Source organism: Suricata suricatta, chromosome 2, assembly GCF_006229205.1.
Source record: "Suricata suricatta isolate VVHF042 chromosome 2, meerkat_22Aug2017_6uvM2_HiC, whole genome shotgun sequence".
NCBI lineage: Eukaryota > Metazoa > Chordata > Mammalia > Carnivora > Herpestidae > Suricata > Suricata suricatta.
This window is the reverse complement of record NC_043701.1, coordinates 62,196,433-62,220,272: the sequence shown is the minus strand read 5'-3', so window position 1 is coordinate 62,220,272 and position 23,840 is coordinate 62,196,433. Positions and strand designations below refer to the sequence as shown.

Genomic DNA, 23,840 nt, shown 5'->3' with positions numbered 1-23,840 from the left:
AACCACGAAAGGGTAAGGTTGGCAAAATGTCCAGATTGGTGAACAAACTCTCTCTTCCTGGAGAGCAATGTGCTCAGAGAGCATAGACGCTCTGTCCCCTTTTCCCCATATCATACCCTATGTGTCCTTTATATCTCTCTGTTCTTGAGTTATATCCTTTTGTCATAAACCAGTAATCTAGCAAGTAAAATATTTTCTTGAGCCTTGTGATCCTCTCTAGCAAACTCACCAAACCCCAAGAGGGGATGGTGGGAAACTCAGGTTTGTAGTTCCTGGGTCAGAAGCACAAGTGACAGCCTGAACTTGAAATTGGCATCTGAAATGGGGGGTGGGGTGGGTGTGCCTCATGGGACTGAGTTCATGGCCTGTGGAATCTAAATGCTGTCTCTGGGTAGATAGTACCAGAACTGAGTTGAATTGTGGAACTCCCAGCTGGTGTCAGAGGATTAGTTGGTGGTGTAGGAAATCTGCCCCACATCGGAATTGGTGTCAGAACATGACACTTCCAACATAACAGGCCCACAAACCAAACCCTCAACTCTCACTCAACTCCAGGCCCCTACCACCCCCCACCCCACCCCCCAAGTCTGCTTCTCCTGTCTTTCCCATTTTAGCTATTGCTACCTCCACCATTCCAGTTGTTCAGACCAAAACTTCAAAGTCAGCCTTGGCTCCTCTCTCTTTCACCCCTGACATCAAACCCATTAGGCAATCTCACCACTGTGTCTACACAGTCTGACCACTGCCCGGCATCCCCATCACTACCACCATGGCGCATGTCCTCAGTCATGTGTCACCTGGATTATTGCAATGACCGGTGATCTGGCTGCCTGCTCTGCCCTGGACCCTGTCAATCTGTTCTCTGTATAGAAGCAGAAGGATCCTGTGAAACGTCAGTTAAATCAAGGTTCTTCACTGCTTAAAACTTCCCATCTCCCTTAAAAGGAGAGCCAGAGACCCCTTAAGGCGATCTAATCTGACAAGGCTGCTCCAACCTCCACCGTGTCCTCTCCTACACATTCCCTCCCACAATCCTGGCCTCCTCACCAGGCTGCCAATGTCCCAGGGACCACCTGTCAGAGTCTGCATTTACCCTTTGCCCCTCCCCCGTATCTCTACTGTGGCGCCTACATTTCTCTAAGAATCTTGACTCAAGTGTCCTCGAAACTTCCACAACCACTCCATTTCACATTGGAACCCAACCCACAACACTCCGTTCCCTGATTTTCCCCGTGACATTGCTCAGTAACATTCACGTATTTTGCTCATTTCTTTTGTCTGGATCTTCCCACTATAATGCAAGTCCCACGAGAGCAGGGCTTTGTGTTTGGTGAACTGCTGCATAGATAGATCAGTGCCTGTTGCAGCAGTGAGGACTCAGTAAATACTGAATTGAATGGAAGTACGAGCAGTGACGAAGGTGAATGAGAGCTGGAGCTCCCATGGCAGGTGGCTGGGTTTGAATTTTTGTGTCCTCACCTCCATTCCAGCTGAGACAGCTCCATAACTTCCCCGAGCCTGTTCCCTCATTTGTAAAGTGGAGATAATTACAATACCTCCTTCCAGGGTGTTATGAAGATAAGGGAGAAAACGTAAGTCCTCAGCACGGTGCCTCCAAAGATTGAGTCGATGTGCACGTTCTCAGCCCTCTCGCAGGACGGGTTCTCAGGGACAGAGATGCCCCTCGGGCAAGGCTGGTGATGCCAAGTGGCTGGTTCCTCCTGGCTGTGAGAACTCTGAAATAGATGAAATCAATTTCTGGTCCCCTCCCTGAGCCTCTGTAGCCTCCCCCTCCCTTATTCCTTCTGCATGTCATTCACTTCGGCTGAGATGCTAAGTGCGCTTCAGGAGGTGACGTTGGCTGGGTTTCAGAGGAATTTGTCCATGAAAGTGGCTCAGAAACCAGGCTCCTGCCGGAGGCTCCTCCCCTAGGTCACCTCTCAGTAAAGGAAATGTGGGGACAGGTGATGCCAGCTTGGCCACGGAGTACTTTGTAAATTCCCATAAGCCATCCGCTCACGCGGGCCGGCTGGTGCGCTCACTCTTGGCCCCTATTACCGCGTCCCTGTTTCCCATGATGCCAGGCACTCGGTTCCCTTTGGCCGTGTGTGGCTGTCCGGTTTCGAAATTCCTCATTTGCTTTATCTAATAAAATGCGTCTTGTTCCACTTTGGATGCCGATATAGGTCTAGACCTCTACATAGTGGAAGGAGCAAATCCTGGATTCATTTATCAGGTGGAGGCCTTCGATCCAGAAAACACAAACCGAAACATACCCCTCAGTGTAAGTCTCCTTGTTAAACAAGGACTTCTCTGTGCTGCCTTTGACACAGGAGCCTGGAGCCTGGCGGTGCGGTGGGGGGAGGTTCAGGCAGTGCAATGGGAGGACTATGCTGTCTTCTGCCACAGCACAGAGTATAGCGGGTGTCGGGACAGGTCAGGGATTAGATTCATGGCTCTGTGCGATCTTAGACAAGTTCTTAACCTCTCTGAGCTTCCATTTCTCCATCTATAAGATGGAAGAACAATAGCACCTACCAGAGATGGGGGGTCGTAAGTGTTAGATCATGCGCGGAAAGCCTCTTAGCAAGTGCCTAGCATAATGAAACTGCTCAGTATTTTTAAATCCTAAATCAATACAAAGCCAGCTCTATATTCTTTTAAATTTTTAATGTTTATTTCTAAGAGAGAGAGAGAGAGAGACAGACAGACAGACAGAGTGTGAGTGGGGGAGGGGCAGAGAGCGAGGGAGACACAGTATCCAAAGCAGGCTCCAGGCTCTGAGCTGTCAGCACAGAGCCCTACGTGGGGCTTGAACTCATGAATTACCAAATGACCTGAGCTGAAGTCAGACACCTAACTGACTGAGCCACCCGGGCACCCCAGCTACATTCTTTTAAAAGTAAGTGAAAACTGTGTATCCCAAAGGCCGGTATTTATACTCCCTTTTCAACAGTTGAGGTCATGCTGTTTGGAGCCACGTTAAAAAAAAAAAAAAGTTAAAAGAGCCCCAGAAATTCCAAAGAAAAGGAGGAATTGCCCACAGAAAAACCAGGGTCTAGGTCCTGGAGCCTCAAGGCTGAGTCTGAGATGGCTGATCTCTCTTCTCTCCCTTTTAAATCCACTCCCTTACTGCAGCTGCCAGGGGAGCCAAGTAAACACTAACCTTTGGGCCAAGGGGCCTCTCATCTCGTCCCAGGGCAGGGATGCTGTGGCTCCCAGCTCTGTCCCCTGGAGTGGCCTGTGCACCCTGCAGCTGAGCAGCCTGAGTTGGACAGAAAAGCACCAGGGCTCACACCAGCCAGCCAGCTAACCTTGGAGCAGGCATCGCTCTGCAAATCCCACCTCACAGAAAAGCGAGGACTTGAAATATGACACCCGGGGAACTGGTAACACCGGGAGGCTGTTTGGCTGTTTGCTGCATGATTTGCAGCCTCAACAAGGCTAGTTTTTCTAACACGAGGAAGTGAGCCTTGGGGATAACCTCAAGCGCCAATACGATAGTCAGCAGGGCCTGAAACAAAGCTGTTTTAAGATTAGTGGGCACATCTTAAGTTACGGAATAGACTGTTATTATCATAAGATGACCCTTCAGTCCAAAAAAATAATTTATTCGAGATCTATTTGCATGAATAAGTGGAATATGCAAACATTTAATGGGTCCCTACTATGTGCTGAGAACAATGCAAGGTGCTTTAAATGCATACTCAGGAGTAACATGTTTGTTATGTAAGTTATAAACGTGTTGGTCTGAAAACAACAGAACACATCATTGCAGTGGCATATGTGGGGTTTTGTTTTTCCTCGCAGAGGCAGGCAGGCCATCCAGGGCTGGTTCATCTGCTGCCTTCAGAATCCTGGGCTCTTTCTTTCTGTTCTTCCACCCACAGTATGTTGGTTTTGTCCTCTTTCGGTTCACTCATGATTACAAGATGGCTGCTGGGTCTCCAGGCTTTACCTTTAAGTTCCAGGCAGGAAGAAGAATAACAACAAAAAAGCAGGAAGGGCTACAGGGTGAAGGGAGCAGGCCAGCCCAGTCTGTACCTTTTGTGGTAGGAAAACAAAGACCATTCTGGGGTCCCTAACCAGAGGACTTCTGTTTACTTCTCACTGGGCAGAACTGTGTCCTACGGCCACTGTGGCTTGATGGTGACAAAGGGAAGAAGGATTTCGGTTGGGTCAGCAACCCAAAATATAGTACCTCATTTATCCATTTAGTTCATTTCAACATTAACCAAGAATCAACTATGTGCCAGGCTTTCTGTTAGATACTTTGAACCCAACGATGAATAACACAAATCTTTGTATCTCAGGAAGTTTACAGTCTGGGTGGGAGACATTCATGCATACACCAAACCATTATAATTCAATAAGGTAATTGCTATAAAGTTTATACAAGATGCAGTGGGGACAAAGTGGAAGGAATCTCCTAACTGTCATGAAAAAGGTTTAGTTTTAAATCTCCGTCTTTAATATATCTTTCCAAATTATACAGAGGGAATAAGGCCATAGCAGTCCCTTTAAAAATACCTCCTAGGGGCACCTGGGTAGCTCAGTCAGTTAAGCCTCCGACTTCGGCTCAGGTCAGATCTTACGTTCGTGGGTTCGAGCCCCGCGTCGGGCTCTGTGCTGACAGCTCAGAGCCTGGAGCCTGCTTCCGGTTCTGTGTCTCCTTCTCTCTCTGCCCCTCCTTCTCTCATGCTCTGTCTCTCTCTGTATAAAAAATAAACAAAACATTAAAAAAATATTTTAATACCTCCTAGGGGTGCTTGGGTGGCTCAGTTGGTTCGGTGGCCAATTTCGGCTCAGGTCATGATCTCACAGTTCATGGGTTTGAGTCCCATGTCAGGCTCTGTGCTGACACCTCAGAGCCTGGAGCCTGCTTCAGATTCTGTGTCTCCCTCTCTCTCTGCCCCTCCCCCTGCTTGTGCTCTTGCTCGCTCTCTCTCCCAAAATAAATACATAAACATTAAAAAGTAAAATAAAACCACCTTCTAGATCAGGTTGTTATGCTTTCAGAGGAAAGGAAGCAGCCCAGGTGGGGAACAAATGCAGCAGGTGTCACTCCCTTAAAAGAAAATGTAGTGTCATCCAAAAAGGTCTGAGCTCCGCTGCAGAGGCCTCCGTCCTGGAAATAGCTGCAGCGTGCTAGCAGTTAATTGGGGATGGGGGTCCTTCAATTGCAGCAGAAAGCGTTAATGAAGTGTCTAACATCTGCACTAGAACTAACAGCTGTGCAGAACATTCCAGCCTACAGGAGCAGTGAGCATGATCTAGAAAGAACCCTTCTCAGACTAGAAAGGAATAGCAGTTCAGGAAGTGACATAGCACGGCCTTTGTACTTAGACATTTTATTCTGGGTGCTCCGGAGGTATTCAATGACATATTTTGCTTTATATAAGGAGAAAGGGGATGGGTTCATTTACTATTGACCGAAACTATGCCTCTTAACGTTGGCTGTAAATTGAAACCAGAAGAGGAACTTTAAAAAACAACAGACAGATGCCTGGGTCACAACCCAGGACAGTCACATCTGACTCTCAGCGGGGTGGGACCCAGACATCTGTCTTTGCAAGCATGGGGGAATCTGTTGCAGGGCCAGGGCTGAGAACCATGGGCATGGTTCCCCCAATTTCCCATGCACCTCTCGGAGTTTCCGGTCTGGGCCTGGGACGGGCCCGGGAATCTGCATCTTTGCCAAATACCCTGAGAGGGTTTCTCAGAAGGTGTTCGGGCTCCTGGGTGAGAATATATGTAGCCTGCTTTTTAAAAAAACACAGATTCCTGGAACATAAACCACCCATGTGATTCTGACATTGCACACTTCGAGAACCACTGGATGGAACAAGCAAGCACAGGCTTTAATGGAGCCTAAAGCAGAGCCAGGAGCCCTGGCACTGTTGGGCTGTGGCTGTGGCTGCCGCTGCTAGGATACTAGAGGTGGGAGAGGGGGGCCTGCTGGCTTGGGCCCACTTCAGCCGGCCAGGGAGCTGCCAGCAACCCCCTCAGGGGGACCAGCCTTGACCTCATGAGCACCTGTCCCCTGGGACTGCAGCAACGTGGATGGGGCCAACTATGCCAGGGTCTCTGGGAGCTGGACAGTTCCCGGTACTGAGGCTCCTGCTGGGCACACAACAGCACCATAGGCAGGGTGGCAGATGGGATCCACAGCAAGAAGAAGGGGGCATGACCCCCACCAAGCCGGCAGCGCAGCCTGGCGTGCACCCTTGCAGTGTGAGCTACTGAGCAGGGAGCAATGACCTGTGGGTGTGGGGGTACACCCACCAGCACAGCATCCCCAACAGGATCTGCAACCGCCACCAGACCAAAGACTGAGAGTATGACAACACCCCGGGGGAGGGGGTTTAACTAATGTGGAACCTGCAGTGAACTCAAAGAGCCATGCTGTCCAGAACTACACCCGCAGGGGGGCTGGCAACTGTGGCTCTGTCTCCAGGGAGGAGAAGATGATGGCAGAAATCTACAGCAAAGGCCCATCGGGGGTGGTATAAGGCGACAGACAAGACAGCTAATTACACAGGGGCATCTATGCCGAGTACCCTCACAAGGCCTACATAAAACGTGTCATTTCTGTGGCCTGGCTGGGGTGTCAACCACAACACGGAGAACTGGACTGTCTGGTGTTCATGGGGAGAACCATGCAGTGAGCAAGGCCGGCACCTATAAAGATGGGAAGGGTGCCAATTACAAGCTTGCTGTCCTGTGTGTTTGGGGACCCATCCTTTAAGACACAGGTCTCTGGAAGAGTGTGTTTTAAGAAATGGTATCGTGTGGGTCACTGGGTGGCTCAGTTGGTTAAGCATCTGACCCTTGACTTGGGCTTAGGTCGTGATCTCACAGTTCCTGGCTGGAGCCCTGCCCTCAATGACAGCTCAGAGCCTTCTTGGGATCCTCTGCCCTCCCCTTCCCCTGCTCATGCCTCCCCACTCAAAAGAAATAAATAAACTAAAAAGAAAGAAATGGTATCATGAACTATAATCAGAGGGGATCCTGTTGCTAGGGACACTGCGAAGTCTGAAGGAACTAGAGGTTTATATTTCAAAATACCTGATGGCTGGTTACTGCGCTGAGACCTAGAAGAGGTGCTTGTCACACACAGACTGCTGTGGTGCTGGCTGGAAGGACACTTCTGAGGGAAGAGTCTAAAAGGGGGTGGCTGATAACCCCCCGCCCCGCCCCCCCAAGCTGGCTGCTCACTGCGGCAAACCCTCTACCTGGAGATGTGATCCGCAAGACAATTCTGTGACCTCCACTCCCTTCAGTACATGATGTGGTATTTTCTGTTTGGTGATTGTGGTCTATAATGTGATAAAAAGGTAAAAGAGGTCAGACTTATCAGTGGTGAAGGTGCAGGGAGAAGGGGGCTGTTGCAGATTGCCTGAGTGATGACTAAAGTACGCAACTTCCCACGAGAAACAAAACAAAAATGAAAACGAAACCCCAAAGCAGGTGCATGAAGCCACCTCGGCTGGGTTTGTGCCTAACATCTTACCTGGTGGGTTCCCAGGAGTTGCCTTGCTGGTGGGCACCACTGAGGAGGAAGAACGGATTAAAAATTAGCTCTAGGACATTTCTAGCATCCGCAAATCCTTTGAAATGACAAATCCTGCAACCCCCATGCAGCTTACCGAACTGATAGTGTAACGCAGATAATGTAAGAGTGTGGGGAATGCAGAGACCACTGGCATTTGCTCCTGCCTTTCTGAGGAAATTTTAATAGCATATCGTTGTTCATTGTGTGGGCCAGCACCGTGCAATATAGTTAGCATGTGAGCCAGAAATGACTGCAGTGTGCATCATTTTAAATATTCTAGTAGCCACATTGAAAAGGTAAAACAAAATAGGTGAGATTAAATTTAATATACTTTTTACATTTTAAACACTCCTATCCAAACGACTATCCTTTCTAACACGTAATCAACATAAAAACGATTCATGAGATGTTTTACATCCTTTTCCTCGAGTGGGTCTCTGGACTCATTGTGCTCGTACTTACAGCTCCCCTCCTTTCAGACCAGCCATGTTGCAAATGCTCGATAGTCACAGGTGCCCGTGGCTGGTGGCTTGTGCTGTCAGGCACTTGGATGCAGCTTCAGCTCCCCCTCCCCGTGCTCTGTCTGAGTCCTGATGGGATACAGGTGAAGCACGCTCAGAGGCATGCGTTAATACTGGGCTCAGCGTGGTGTGTATGTGAATAACTCCCTTTCCTGGCATTTCTCCTCTGGGCCCCCTCCCCCCAGCCTTTTCTCTACTTCTTGAAGGAGGTTCAATGAGATCCAACCCCCTCCCACCCAACTCCCATACTCCACCTCCCCCTCTGCTCGGAAATGGCCACCGTGACTGCAGCAAAGCCTCCTCCGAGACTCTGAGGACGTTAATCAGTTTCGCAGCTGGAGGCAAAGTGATCTAGTGCAGCAATTCCTCCATTAAGGAGCTTTCTCTTGGCCTTTCCATTAGGGAAGGACTTTTGCATAAAGTGAATTGTGCTTTGTCTTCACCAGGGCAGACAAAGGATTAAATTAAAAGAGAAATAACCTTGCTACTGGTGGGGCTACCAGGAGGGCAATGGGGGAGTAATTCTCTCCCCGCCTCCATCTGCACAGGGCTCTGAGAAGTGGCAGCGAGCTGTGTCTTTCCATCTTCCTGGGAATAAAGTGGTCCTTGATGCCAGGGCTGGCTGGGAATTTTCAGGTGCTTTGAGCAGCCCCTTGTTTCCAGACCAGCTGAGAGCTTTGCCTGGGCCCCATAACTCTCGTGAGAACTGAGGTCTACTGGCCTAGCTCCTGCCCATTCCCTTCTACATTGTTCTGGCAAATTCTGCCCTTGGTGTCCTGTCCCTCAATGTCCCGGACAGTGCCCTTCCTGCTTCCCACATGTCTCCACGCCCACCACTCGTGAGCACACACACGCGCGTGCACACACACTGATACACACCACTTGCTCAGTGCTCCCCTTGGCATCCACCTGCTAACTTGGGAGTCACCACCAGAAGTCTTTGCAAAATGAGTTCTACTCCGGGTTCTTGTTAAAATGCTCAAGAAACGGGGGGAAAACAGTGGTATCGGACAATTCCCATTCCAAATATATCACCACCGATGACTGTTCATGTGTCGAGAGAGAGACACTTCCTTGAATAGATGGGGACTGTTGTCCTTAAGATAAGTGAAGCCTGAATCAGAGACTAGGACCCAGGCTGATTATGGAAAAAGAATGACAGAACATGAGAGGATAGTATCGTCGGCAGCTTTACCAGTAAAGGATTACATAGCCATAGCATTTTGAATTTGTAACTGTGGCTCTTCTTAAGAACGTTCGAATATTTGCCCGTAACCATGTAGCTCACCCTCCTAACCATACGGGACAAGCCGAGCCAAGTTAAAGGCTTCCAGTAGGATTTTTACGGTGTTTTTTTTCCCCTCCTAGGTACCCTTCCCTCCCACTCCTGCCCCCCCCTCCCACCTCTGAGCTCGGATAGGTGTGGAACAGGGATGGAGACTTTTATGCAATATTCAGTCTACACTGAAAAATACAACAGGCACGCAGCATCACATTTATAACTTGCCACAGCCCGGTTGGAAGAAGGTGCCGCATGCCGTTGGTCCTCAGGGTGGATCTGGGGGCGTGTGGCTTGCTGAACTACCAGCATTCCTGGACTTGGAGGGTTGAGAGTCCTTCCTTCCCTCTGGAAACTTGGCCCCTGGAAGTTGACTGCTCTATTCTTGGGAGACTGGAGGCTGAATTCTCCTCCTTGATCCCACTGCAGGCCTGAAAGCAACTGATGGCCACAACACAGCACAGGTTGGCTCCCCATTTGCCTGTGGCTCCAGCTGCAGCAAAGGAGCCTGGGCCGGGTGGAGGTGGCCTGCTCTCCCCAGGGAGCCTGACATTTCAGGAAACTGGGCCAGCTTCCTCCTGCCCTCCTTTCTCCCGACACCAGTGGCACAATAAAGGCGGAATGGGGCCGGAAGCTCGGCTCCGCTGCTGTCTTCCACACTGAAGCCTTTGTGTCCCCGAGCAAACGGTAGCTGCCAATGGGCTGCAAATAGAGAAGCCTGGGGTGGTGGTAAAGGAATATTCCCAGCGGGGACACCGAAGCGCTTGTCTGACAAGCATTGGTTAACCGAATTGATCTGATTACTCAGGATTTTTCTTAGCCAGTAGTGGAACAGTAGTGGTGCAGTCGGTCCTCATTCTATTTAATTTCTGTTTTCCAAGAATGAATATCAAGGGAGCAGCTTGATTAAACAAGCCTTTAAAAAGGGGAGAGAATGCCAGGTTTTACAGAAAGCTTTGCTGAGTTGCTGGCAAATGGCCACATGACACAATATTTTTAGTCTATGGATATTATCTCCCTTCTAAGTACAAACCTGCTATTCCCATTAACACAAGCTCGTAGGTTCAAAGATAAAGGAAATTAGCCCGGTGCTAGAAGAGGAAAAAAAACAGGATTTCAGGAAATCAGACTCTTAATAAAAATGGAAAAGAAATTCCTCGTGTTCCTGATCCTGCAGTCGTCCACCCTTTCTGTCTGCTGCCACTGGGATTTTCCTGCTTTGCCCAGACATCGGCAGGGCTGGGGAAGATTTCACAATCCAGCCTAGCATTACCGAGGTAAAACAGAATTTTTTTAAGTTTGGCAAGATTAAAAAAAATTTTTTTTAATGTTTTATTTTATTTTGAGACACACACACACACACACACACACACACACACAGAGCATGGGTGGGGGAGGGGCAGAGAGAGAGGGAGACACAGAATCGGAAGCAGGATCCAGGCTCTGAGCTGTCAGCACAGAGCCTGATGCGAGGCTGAACCCATGAACATGAGATCATGACCTGAGCCCAAGCCGGACACTTAACCGATTGAGCCACCCAGGCGCCCCAACTTTGGCAAGATTTTTGTTGCTGTTGTCGCCTATTTGTTTTAAAAGTTTTTAGGGGTGCCTAAAACTAATTCAGTCAGTTAAGCGTCCAGCTTTGGCTCAGGTCATGATCTCGCGGTTTGTGGGTTCGAGCCCTGTGTTGGGCTCTGTGCTGACAGCTAGCTCAGAGCCTGGAGCCTGCTTCAGATTTTGTATCTCACTCTATCTCTGACCCTTCCCTGCTTGCGCTGTCTCTCTCTGTCTCTCAAAAATAAGTAAAAAACATTAAAAAAAAATTTTAGGGTGGGAAAGCTGGTTGCATATGGGAAATAGGAAAGAAGAAAAGGCCAATATTGAACATTTAACAAACATTTCTTTATTTTTATTTTTTAAGTTTATTTATTTATTTTGAGACTGACAACATGAGGGTGGGAGGGGGAGAGAGCGAGCGAGCGCGCGCGCGATAGAGTCCCAAGCAAGCTCTGCGCTAACAACACAAAGCCTGATTTGGGGCTCAGTCCCACAAACCATGAGATCATGACCTGAGCCAAAATCAAGTCCAATCAAAATTGGACGCTTAACCAGCTGAGCCACCCAGGTGCCCCTTAACAAATATTTATCAATTGAAAATTTTTTTATTGAGCATCTATTATGTGTTAGACACTAAATATATAGTGATGAATAAAACAAAGCTCTTCCCCTCATAGATCTTACATTCTAACCTACAGTAGTAGTTTACCTATATTGGATGTATACCATGTGCCAGGCACTGTTCTAGAACTTTATGTGATAACTTGTTGGGCATGCCCTATTATTATTACTTTTCCTTGCACAAGCTTTCACAGGTGGAAAGTAGTAGAACCAGGATTCCAACTCAGCAGTCTGGCTCCAGAGCCACCACGCTTGACTCTTGCATTCTAGATGGGTCTGAGTCCCCCTTCTCTGTTCCCACCACATCCTATATTTATCTCCCTGTGAGCACATCTCCCGCATCTTCCTTTATGGTCCCCCCCATTGACCATCAGCTTTTGGAGAGCAGAGTGTGTGTGTCATCTCTGTGTCCTGAGACTTTCTCTGTATCCTGGAGACACACCAGAATGGGAGATGTCTTCTAGAGAACTAAACACATTGGAAAGGCATCCTGAATCAGGTGCATATAGTGAACACCCCCCATGGGTCTATAAACCCTGCCATCCCGTCACATCCAGCTTGATCCTCTGATCTATGGGTATGTGAGGATTCTCCGCAGGGAAGGCTTTGCTCAAAGACACAGAACTGCTCTGTGTGCACAGACAGCTGCAGGCCTAGGCAACTGCCTCCCAGGCTGTGAGCTGGAGAGATGGTGGGGGCTTGGGATTTAAACATCGTAGCTTTGAGTGCTGCCAAGCTGTTTATGCAATTTGGGGGGCTGGAAGAAGAGCATTCCTTGGTGCTGCCCAAGTATTTTCCATTAAAGGTGGGTAAGAACCAGGAAGAAAGCCTTAGTAAAATAAGCCTACAGTTGAATGCTATGTCATCATTAACCGACCAGGCTATAAGATAAGATTTAAGAATATGGCGGGGGGTGGGGAGGTGCTTGGGTGGCTCAGTCTAACTTTGGCTCAGGTCATGATCTCACGTTTTGTGAGTTCGAGCCCTGTATTGGGCTCTGTGCTGAAGAGCCTGGAGCCTCCTTCAGATTCTGTGTCTCCCCCTCTCTCTCCCCCTCCCATGCTCATGCTCTGTCTGTCTCTATCTCTCAATAAGTAAAAACATTAAAAAATTACAAAAATTTTTAAGAATAGGGGTAAGTGCTCAAGCTACAAGTGAAAAGAACAAGAGAATGTAATTTTGACAAGAGCATCATCTCAATTTTCTGGAGGGTATATGTTTGCATAGAAAGAACAGAATTGGGCCACCTGGGTGGTTCAGTTGGTTAGGTGTCCAACTCTTGATCTCAGCTCAGGTCTTGATCTCAGAGTTATAAGTTCAAGCCCTGTGCTGGGCTCCATGCTGGGCATGGAGCCTACTTAAAAAACAAAACAAAACACAACAAACCCCAAAAGGCTATTCGTGAAAATGAGGGGATTTTACAGGTGACCAATATTGGGTGTTTTTTAATACTTTTCTTTCTTTCCTAGTTTGTGTGTAAAAAAAATATGTTTTATTGCAATCAGGGAAATGGTTAAAAACCTTACATTCACCCCTAATGAGACCTTTAATCTATTTTCTGTGCATATTCTTTTCTCTCCTATGGGGAGCTTAGCTGCAATCACACAACACAGCAAATCGCCAGGTTGGAAACCTTGGCTGGGTTTCCTTTGATTCTAGACTTCAGGGGCTGTGGCTCTGATTGCAAAATCTCCACTGATTATCTGATCCAGAGATCTAAGGCCTTGAGGATAGATCATCTCTCATCCTAGTAGGAAATAATGAAACCTTCAAACCTTAAAGCCCTTTGGAACAAATGGATATAAACAAGTAAGCCTCTAGTGTTGCCATAGCGCTTCATATTTTCAAGTGTGCTTTGTGATTCAATCCTCGCACAAACATGGAGGAGCAGTTGGTGGTATGGTCTGTGTATTATAGGCAAGGAAGGCACTTGTCCCAGATCCTGTGGTGAGGACCAGAACTTGGACTCAGCTCTTCTGATCCAGGTCCTTTGTCTGTTTTGTTGACTTTGTGATGGAAAGGAAGCAATCTTGGTGAGCACCCATGGATAGTGCAGAGGTGGTTCTCCCATGGACTGGCCCTTAGTGGGCTGTGCAGATAATCCTGTGTTCCCATCAGAACGAGTGGTGGTAGGCAGAGGGTCATCAAGAGAGCTGGGCTGGGCACTGGGAACCATAAAGGATGAGACTCCTAACTCCCCAAGATGTGCAAAGACTTGACCAGTGGCCATCAACCTGAGGTCAGATTCTAAAATAGCCCTTCTGGTGCCTCCAAACCAGCTTGCAATTTGGGCTTGAGGCCCTGTTAACTTTCTTTTTCTTCCCTACCTGTCCCTTCCTTTTCCCTTCTGGCTTCCCATCATTTCAGTGAATAATGTTTGTGAACATTTTTGCACGCCACTATATCATTAGTTCTTTTAAGGGTAGAGACCAGATCTTACTTACTTTAGTCTCGCCCTATCACCTAACGCATAATAGCTGTGTTTAAACAGCGTGGGCTAAAGCCAAGACCTACACTCAAAGCCAGACATCATCCTGAGAGGCAAACATGCGAACATGGTGACAGAGATAAGGAGACTAGACTCAGAAGCAGAGGGCATAGACAGAGGACATTTACATTTGCCCTGTAATTGACACAGGACCCGGTGACCAGCTCCTCAGGGTGTGGCTTCTCAGGTCAGAGGCTCAGACCAGCAGATCCAGAGCTTGCTTTTTTTTTTTTTAATTAATTAATGTATTTATTTTTTGAGAGACAGAAAGTGAGAGCAGGGGAGGATCAGAGAGAGAGGGAGATACAGAATCCAAAGTAGGCTCCAGGCTCTGAGCTAGCCATCAGCACAGAGCCTGATGTGGGGCTGGAACCCACAAACCGTGAGATCATGCCTGAGCCGAAGCCGGACGCTTAACCAACTGAGCCACCCAGGAGCCTCCCAGAACCTTCTTGAGTCAAGAATCATTCAGTCTGAGAACTCTACATTGGGGCTCCTCCTGATGCATCAAGAGTATTCCATGGGCCAAGAATATAAAATGGGATTTGAACAAACTAGTCTCCTGGGGAAAGATGAATAGATACTCTTAGTCACATTCTTCGCTTCCTTGTTTTTCAGTATTTCCTGATTTTTCCCTCAACGAACTTCGCACTGTCTGCCAATGGGACCCTGTTCTCCACAACAGAATTTGACTTTGAAGCAGGACACAAAAGGTAGCCTTTGCCAATGACCTTGCTTGAAGGACTATTTATGCAAGCTGAGGGCAGTGAGGGAGGCCCTAAGTGTTTTGCTGATTTCAGAGGATAGTGAGCCCCCAAAAGAAAGAGGGAATAGAATTATCTGGAAAGCCTCCTCCCCGTTCCCAAATCCTCATCTCTAAATAACAAGAATGGAAGTGTGGGAGATGTGTCTCAAAGAATCTAGAGGATTGCCTCAGAAGCTTCCTGGCTTGGGAGAGGCTGTGTTAGAGCTGTTTGCTAACGTCACAGCAGCAGGGGGGAGGCCAGCAGGGGGCTGAGGGAAGAGGTGAGGAGAGACCAGGGAGGATACCACACAGAGAGTGACAAGGTTTGGCTTTCGGCTCCTCGCCTGGTCTGAGAACCAGGCTAGTTACCTCATCCGTGGGAGCCTCGGGGCCCTCACACAGGCACCATGCGTGTTGGCAGGGATACTGTGAGGAGCAGCAGAGATACGATGTGCAGCATGGCAGGCGTGAGCAGCCCCCTGGGGAATAAGAACCATAGCAGGAGAGAGAAGTGGAGGAGTGGGCTTGTAGAGGCGAGGAAAGAAGAGTAGACGTGGAAGTTCGTGATCCCGCGTGAGCATGTGAAGGAAGGTGGCCAGAAGGGGGCAGACTCCTCCCCCCCTCCTCCCACCCCATTTCCTCCCACCCCATTCCACCCCCCACACTCCAAGTTAAGGCAGTGTCAGCAAAGCCGGAATTGCTAACTTGAGGTGTTTCCCTGACAGGTTCAACCTCGTTGTGGGAGTGAGAGACAGCCAAGGGCTGGAAGCTTCCACCACACTCCAGGTGAATATTGTGAACATCAACGATGAAACCCCCCGCTTTACCAGGTAGGCCCGAGGGCGTGCAGGGCCCAGTGAGCCACAGCCATTATCTCTCCTAGGTGGCCTACCTTTCTCAGACACATTTCATACAAGACAGGGATGCCCTCTGCCCTTGCTGGGAGGAGACACAAGAGGCCTGAGATCTTCAGTGTTCTCTCTCTGATTGAGCCTCTAGACTTCCATCTTCCACCTTGGCTCCCCTTTCCTCCACACCAGGGATTGTAGATGTGCTGGGGAGGGGGAGGGGCCAGATGCGATGCCCCTGGAGTGCAGCTGGCCCCTGGTCACATATAAAAGATAAATATAAGGCAGGTACTTTTATAATAGACTGTGCAACATGAATAACAGCAAAATCCTAGGGCACACGTTATCAGTCAAGGCTCTGTAAAGCCCCCTCTTAATTTTTTTTTAATGTTTATTTATTTTTGAGGGAGAGAGAGATAAAACATGAGTGGAAGAGGAGCCAAGAGAGAAGGAAACAGAATTCAAAGCAGGATCCAGGCTGTTTGAGCTGTCAACACAGAGCCCAATGCGGGGCTCAAACCCACAAACCATGAGATCATGACCTGAGCTGAAGTCGGTCACCCAACCAACTGAGCCACCCAGGTGCCCCTGTGAAGCCCACACTTACTAGCATGTTATCCTCTCTGACCGAGGAGAGGTCTCTGTCAATGATACTTAAGAGGCTGTCCACTGCGGGTGCTCTAAGTGTCTTCCTGCCACAGGGCGAGCCAGAAAAGAGATCTGGCTGTGTCTGACAGTTCCCACACCCAGCAGAGGGGAGATGGGTCGGTCGTGAGTCTGGCGAGGGGAGCCTGTGAGAATGGGCCTGCACCCCAAGCCTGTCATCATAGGGATTTAGGTGGGGAAGATGGGATTCTGAGCTAGCATATGACCCTGCAAACAGCCTGGCTCGCTGGTTACCTGGCTCTTCCTGCCTCGGTTGCTGAGGCGGGTTCAAGAACCAGACATGAGGAAACCCGCAGAATCACCTGCCTGCTAAGCACTAATAACCAATTTAACGGCTGTGAATAAATTCGGTTCAGGAGACTCCAGAACTACACGGAATGCTTGTGTTCTGAGATCAGGAGGTATTAAGGCCACCCCATTCACAGGCCAGCCTGCTGCCATTCGGCAAAACACACCACAGTTGTGAAACTTCTGGGTGTTAACTGTCTACAGCCCTGTTGCTAGATATCAACGTGGGGGGAAGGACAGCAGACATACTCCCACATAATGCTTCCTTCCCAACAATGCCCGTTGCCAGGTTAAGCTCAGAAGAATGACGCAACGCATTTCTGCTGACGGGTTCCCCCAGGAGCATAGTACAGGCAGTTTGTAAACAGCCGTGACATCCCAGCCTGGATTCAGACTCAAGTACTAGCTGACACAGCAGTGCAGATTCATCAGCAACCCCCAGAGGCGGGTGATGGCTCTGGGGCCAGAACCAAGGTGTTCTGCAATGTCGCCCCCACCTTCCAATCTGTGAGGTGGGGGAGCAGGCTAATGAAATCACAACGGGGAAAACAAGAAGTTCTCCCAAGGGGCAGAACCATCTGATTTGGACCATGTCTCCCAAAATAAAGCCAATGGCCACAGCAGAGAGAGAACATGACCTTGGCTGGTTGTTGGGACCTCCAGAAGTAGGTCTGGAATGCTGGTTCTCAGTTTTGGAAATGAACCTGTTAGGCTCCATTCCAGACAGAGAGTGTGATCTATGTGACCACTTAACCAGTTTGTAACAAATCATCCGACTTGGTTTCAAACTGCGATCCATGGGTGTGGGTAGAGATGGGTCGGCCAGAGCCTGTCCCTGGGAGCACTGGGGCAAGTTGGCTGCCCTGACTCTGCCCAGGCCACTCAGTTAGAGTCAACCTTGTCTTCACCCACCTACAATTTGAAAGTTGACTCGGTTTCAAAGTAGGTGCTGCCTTTGAGGGCTTTCATGGTTCCCTTGAGCCATGATCCTTCTTCCCCACCCCCAGAACCAGTGCTAGGAGTACCTGTTAAGTTATTTAATTCAGAATTAATGCGATTCAGTCCTCACACTGACTCAAATATATGGAACTGGAATGTGACGTAGGACTGTGGAATGCAGAAACAATCTTCTATCTTTACCCTTTGGTAAGGTCCTGCAATTAACACAGCCAAAGCAGGTACTGTTTCTGGGTTTTTTTTTTTTTTATTTTTTAACATTTATTCATTTTCAAAAGACAGATACAGAGCATGAGTGGGGGAGGCGGAGGGAGAGAGAGAGGGAGACACAGATTCTGAAGCAGGCTCCAGGATCTGAGCTGCCAACACAGAGCCGGACTCGACGCTACAACTCACAGACCATGAGATCATGACCTGACCTGAAGTCAGACGCCTAACCGACTGAGCCACCCAGGCGCCCCTGTTCATATTGTTGAAAGTGGCTCACCATTTATCCCTGGGTGGTGACAAACATCTGAATGCTTTGTGGACTTGAGATGTGTACTCTAGGATTCTATTATTACAGTTGAGCACTTTATTATAAAAGTACTTGACTTCCACTTACCGTCTACATAGCAAGCACAATGCTTGTTTTTTACGAAGCACTTTAACTTAGACTTGGGCAGTCTGTCCCCTGCTGCCCATTTCTTTTGTATTACCCACCGTCCTTTTAAACCTAGGGTCTCGCAGTGCATACGCACTTTATGCACTTACTGCAAAGTCTTTTGTAACAATGAAGCTGTCCGAGGTCACCCAGTATTCATGCCCTTCCCTGTGAGTGTGGCCATTGACCCTTGTCTCCCCCTCGTCCAGGTCCTGGTGATCTGGTGTTATGGCAGAGGATGGTGTGGGAATGTGATAATAGAGCTTAACCCCATCAGTGGCCACAGCACCCCTGGCTTTGCTGCCCTTGAATAGATCTCAGCTGTGGGCTGAGGGTAACACCTCCATGTTCAAGGATATTTTATACCTACTTGGGTCAGGGGTGCCCAGACCAAATAAACCAAAGATTTTTGCCTTCTGCCAGCCTCATATCAGGTCAGCCAAGGAGAGCATAGTGTCCCTGAGGAGCTCTGCACACACCAGTAGCCTGACTGGTTCACGGGGACCTGATTTCCTGGAGGCCCAGCATGGACCAGAGGAGCCTGCAGAACAGGGTCTCTTAAACAGCTGCACCATTGACGTTCTGAGCTGGATGCTTCCTTGTGGTGGGGGCTGTCCTCTGCACTGTGGTATTCAGCAGCGTCCCTGGCGTCTACTGCTAGATGCCAAGAGCAGCCCCTCCCCCTCATTGTGACGACCAACATCGTCACCCCTACCTGAGAACCACTCTCTTAGAGGGAAGAAAGGAGGATAGGAGGAAGCGGATTCTCCTCCCAAGGTGTCCTCTGTCCTGTGACAGGTTGGGTATCTGTGACTGTCACCTCTGCTGGTTTCTTACGAGAGTTCTTTCTCAAAAAGTGCATATAAATCCCTGGGCATCTTGTGAAATGCAGATCTCGATTCAGCAGTCTGCAGCTGGTCTTCGTTCTGCATTCAGATCCAGAACCCCCTGGGGAGCCTGTGGACCGTGCAGCAACCACCCGTGGAGCCGCAGGGGCAAGGTAGCACAGAGGTCTTAGCAATCTCCTTGTTGGAAGTTCAGGAAACCCACTCAAAGTAACCAAAGAAAAAAAAGAAACACCCTAGAAACAGGGACTCTCACATAAGGGACATCGGGCTCAGTCTAGCCCTTTGGCAGCTGGGACTACCTCCCTCTCCCTCTGGCTCTCGCTTTGTTCCCTGCTGCCCCTGCTTCCTTGCCCCCACATCCCGCTTTGTCTATTTCTGACCCACCAGTGGGCCACCCCCAGGTTCGCTGAGAAGGGGGCAGGCAAGTAAACGGATCAGTGGGCAGCCTCCATGAGGCATTGGGAGGGGAGAGGTGCAGAGTACTGGGGTGGCCTCTTGGCCTGAACAAGATTACTGTCCCCCAACAATGGGGTGCACCAACAGGAGGTCACCTTGGGAATGGTGGTGGGGGCAGACCCAGGACTCGGGCAGGAGCCCCGGTGAGGGAGAGGCTGGCCGCAGCCTCTCTCTGCCTGCCTCTGACACTAGCTGGAGGCTCCTCCTTCCTCTTCCCTCTGGTCCCATCTACCCGACAGGGAAGAGGAGACGAAAGCGAAGAAAAATTCTGAGCTCATGAAATGAATGTGATCATTTAAACCTGAGATATAGTGTTCCCTTCTAGAGGAAGATCCCACGTGGGAAAATCCCAACTTACGAAACTGGTAATCCTGAGGTGATTCTTCGCCCTACTGAAATGATTTCCCTCAGCAAAAAGATTTCCTGCAGGGGTTATTCCAAACAATAAGCCTCCCTTGGTGCATTCAAAATTACTCAATTTATTCAAGCCGTGTAATTAAAACCTTGAACCTCTCTGTCTTATTATCAGCCTTTTCCAAAGGCAGTGGAGGTCTGAGGAAGATGGGTAGGTTGGTGGTTTGGCATTATCTTGGAAGAAGTCATCCATGGAGGACAGTGCACTGACCTTGGCTTCTACGGGGGGCGGGGGGGGCTCATTTCTCTGTTCAGAGACCTGACCTTAAGATAAATGCAACTCAGAAAGGTACATAAGTTCTGTGTGTAAATTCTGCCTCTTCAGGCAAAAAAAAAAGGAGGGGAGGTGCCTGGGTGGCTCAGTCAGTTAAGCGTTTGACTTTGGCTCAGGTCATGATCTCAGAGTTCATGTGCTGATAGCTCGGAGCCTGGAGCCTGCTCTGGATTCTGTGTCTCCCTCTCTCTCTGCCCCTCCCCTGCTCGCACTGTCTCTCTCTCTCTCTCAAAAATTAAAAAATGTTAAAAAATGTTTTTTAATTATTAAAAAAAACCCCAAAAAGACAAAGAAGAAATAAAGTGTTTGCAGTTTATTACCACAGCCTCCTGTGGCAGCCATAGGCTGGGAGCAAAAATCTGTAGCTGTGGACATTGTGTCCAGATGGATTTTGTAAAATCATTCCGGGAGCACAAGAATTGCAGAAGGAGAGACCATGGCTGGATGGGTCTGCTATCCTTCTTGTGGAAGATGTTAATGCGCAGGCTGGTCTGAAACGGCACCAAGGCTGTGCAGAGTCAGAGGCTGAGGCCACTGTAAATGGTGGCGGTAACAGCTTGCCACTTTCTCCGCATCCACAGGGACACGAGCTCAGGAAATACAAAAGCTGGCCACTCCTCCTTTCAGCTGCTGAGTTCTCTCTCTGAGCCTGCAGATGCAAGTTCCAAAGCTCAGCGCTATATTTAGCACTAACCAAAATACCCACCTCCCAGACTCCACCCTCCTGTGCCCCTGAAAATGAGCTGTGTCTGCTGTACTTCTCCAGCCCAGCACGCGTGTACTCGATTCCCGAGGAGCTGGCTTCGGGCACCATCGTGGCCAATATCACAGCTGAGGACCCTGATGATAAAGGTTCTACCGGCTTCCTCCTCTACAGCATTACCACTGCGAACAGCTACTTCATGATCAACCAGTGTGAGTCACACACACACACACACACACACACACACACACTGCACACATGCATACACACCTTTCTGTGCATCCTTTAATCCAGCCATTTGGATTGTTTTACAAATATTTTATTTGTCTTCTGGTCTGGGGCATGCCTTTCTGTCTAGAGTGTCATAACTTATCAGGGTAATAGGTATATTAAAATCTGCTGGCAGAAGGGTTGGGGACTCTGATGGAGCCCCAGGGTCACTGGCTATATCACATCACTACTCCACCTTTGAAGCAGGTGAGTTTCTAACAAGGGATGAATTCACTCTCCTGAGGGTACCTTGAAGTCTTCTGAAAAGAGGATCCACACCATCAGTGTCCAAAATAAATAGAGTGTAAGCCCTTGTATATAATTTTTTAATGTTTATTTTACTTATTTTGAGAGAGAGAGAGAGAGAACGCAAGCAGGGGAGGGACAGAGAGAGGGGGAGAGAGGATCCCAAGCCGACTCTGAGACATCATCGCAGAGCCCGATGCAGGGCTCAAACTCACCAACACTGAGATCATGATCTGACCTGAAGCCCAGAGTCAGATGCTTAACCGACTGAGCCACCCAGGCCCCCCTGCCCACATGTGTAATTTTCAAGTTCAGTAGCCAACTGTTTAAAATGTAAAAATAAGCAGGTGAAATGAACTTTCATAAGGCATTTTATTGAACCGAACATATACAAAATGTTGTCATTAACATGTAACTAATATTTTAAAGTGGCTTGTCAATGGGGCGCCTGGGTGGCTTAGTTGGTTGAGCGTCTGACTTCGGCTCAGGTCATGATCTCACGGTTCATGGGTTCGAGCCCCACATCGGGCTCTGTGCTGACCACTAGCTCAGAGCATGGAGCCTGCTTTGGATTCTGCATCTCTTTCTCTCTCTATGACCCTCTCCTGTTCATGCTCTGTCTCTGAAAAATAAATAAAATGTAAAAACAATTTTTTAAGTGACTCGTGGCATCTTTTACATGATTGCTTATTGTACCGAGTCTTTGAAGCATTTTATATTTACCACACATTTCAATTTGGACAAGCCACATTTCAGGTGCTAAAGAACCACATGTGGCTAGTGGTTACCATATTGGACTGCATCGATCTAGATCAGTCTGTTGGATTGCCGGGAGTTACTCTCTCATCCAAACATGTCAGTGAGGAAAACGCGGGTTTACATTTTAAAAAGTTGGCTACTGAACTTGAAAATTACATACATATGGGGCAGGGGGGCCTGGGTGGCTCAGTCGGTTAAGCATATGACTCTGGTCTTCAGGTCAGATCATGATCTCAGGATAGCTGTCCTTTATCAGGGTCTTAGTATATACCAGGCGCTATAATGGTGATGTGTATGTATTCCATCTGAGACCTCAGCACAGCAACCCAATGAGCTATCATAATCCAGACTTTATAGATGAGGAAACTAATACTCAGAGAGAGACTTGGACAGGCTGATGGACTTGTCCAAGGCCTCACAGCTTGCGGGTTCTGAAGCAGAGATACAGACCAAAGCTGTAGGCGACCCCACCTCCTAAGCTATCACACCCCTCCCAAGTACTTCACTTTACATGATGATTTTGTGGAGTCCAGCATTGGCCAAACCCAGAAACACAATGTGCTATTTGCCCCACAGGCTTTACAGCAAAGGGTGTCTGTCTGGTCCCAGGAGAGGCAGGCCAGGCAATAATTATGCTCCAGTTCTGAAAACCTTCTAGTGTCCGGTCATCAAGGACCTTACTCGGCTGATGGGGGAGGGGTGCACAACCATGGCTGGAGTCAGCGGTCTACCAGTCTGGTCAACTGTGTGGGCAAGGAACGACTGCCAGGGGCCCGACCCTGAAGTTAGACATGAAAAGTTCTAGAAGAGTCAGGCCAGGCATCCCAATCAATGTCTAATACGGGAACTTACCTGAGTTTTTAAACATGTGTTTGTACAGAGGGTATTGTCCATGCAAGCCAGTCCTCATATCACCATGATCTTTCCAATCGCCTTCAAGTTTCCAAAAAGTAATGTTTTCACATTTGTCTCCTTAGTGACCGGAACGATCCAGGTGGCCCACAGGCTAGACCGAGATGCAGGGCCATTAAGACAAAATCCCACCATTTCTCTGGAAGTTCTGGTGAAGGACAGACCCTCGGGGGGTCAGGAGAATCGCACACAGATCACCTTCATTGTGGAAGACATTAATGACAACCCTCCTACGTGCACCAAGTTCACCTTCAGGTATTCACGTGCTGGGCGGCTCCCCTCCTCCGTGGTCCTCGACCTTGTGGTTTCTCCGGCAGGAATCAAAGAATCATGGGTATCTGGGACAGGCCTCCAGAATGTAAGCCAACATACTTGAGGTGTTCGATTTCGTTGATGGGTTTTTCTTTCTTGATCCTTTTGTTCTTTTCTCTCTTTATTTTCTTTCTTTATCATTGCTTCCCTTCTCCACTTTTGTACTCTGGCCAATATACATATACACACATATATATACATATATGTGTGTATATATATAATTTTTTATTTGTTTCTCTGTTTTGTTTTGTTTTTTCTTGTTCTCTTCTATAGCATGTTCATCTTCTTTGGTGAAAAGTACCACAAGATTTGTGAGACTCTCTCTGGAGTGTGCCTTTTCTTTACTTATTGCCTCTGGTGGCAGGACAGCTCTGTTAGTTAGCAGTTATAATAGATACTTGAGACTTAGGATTAGTAGCCAGGAGTTCCCAGAGAAGCACACCACCAGGAATAGGAATAAATCAAACCAAGTATTTAC

General features: G+C 48.5%; 1 protein-coding gene across 3 annotated transcripts in view; it reads left to right on the top strand.

Moving 5' to 3' along the window:
- CDHR3 (cadherin related family member 3) overlaps positions 1 to 23,840 on the top strand; it is a 78,006-nt gene that overhangs the window by 16,608 nt on the left and 37,558 nt on the right. For all 3 annotated transcript variants that reach the window (XM_029956757.1, XM_029956765.1, XM_029956751.1), the window contains exons 4-8: positions 2,187 to 2,284; positions 14,640 to 14,734; positions 15,492 to 15,596; positions 20,927 to 21,075; positions 23,116 to 23,305. In XM_029956757.1, the coding sequence (XP_029812617.1) occupies positions 2,187 to 2,284; positions 14,640 to 14,734; positions 15,492 to 15,596; positions 20,927 to 21,075; positions 23,116 to 23,305 (637 nt within the window). The remainder of the gene's footprint in view (positions 1 to 2,186; positions 2,285 to 14,639; positions 14,735 to 15,491; positions 15,597 to 20,926; positions 21,076 to 23,115; positions 23,306 to 23,840) is intronic.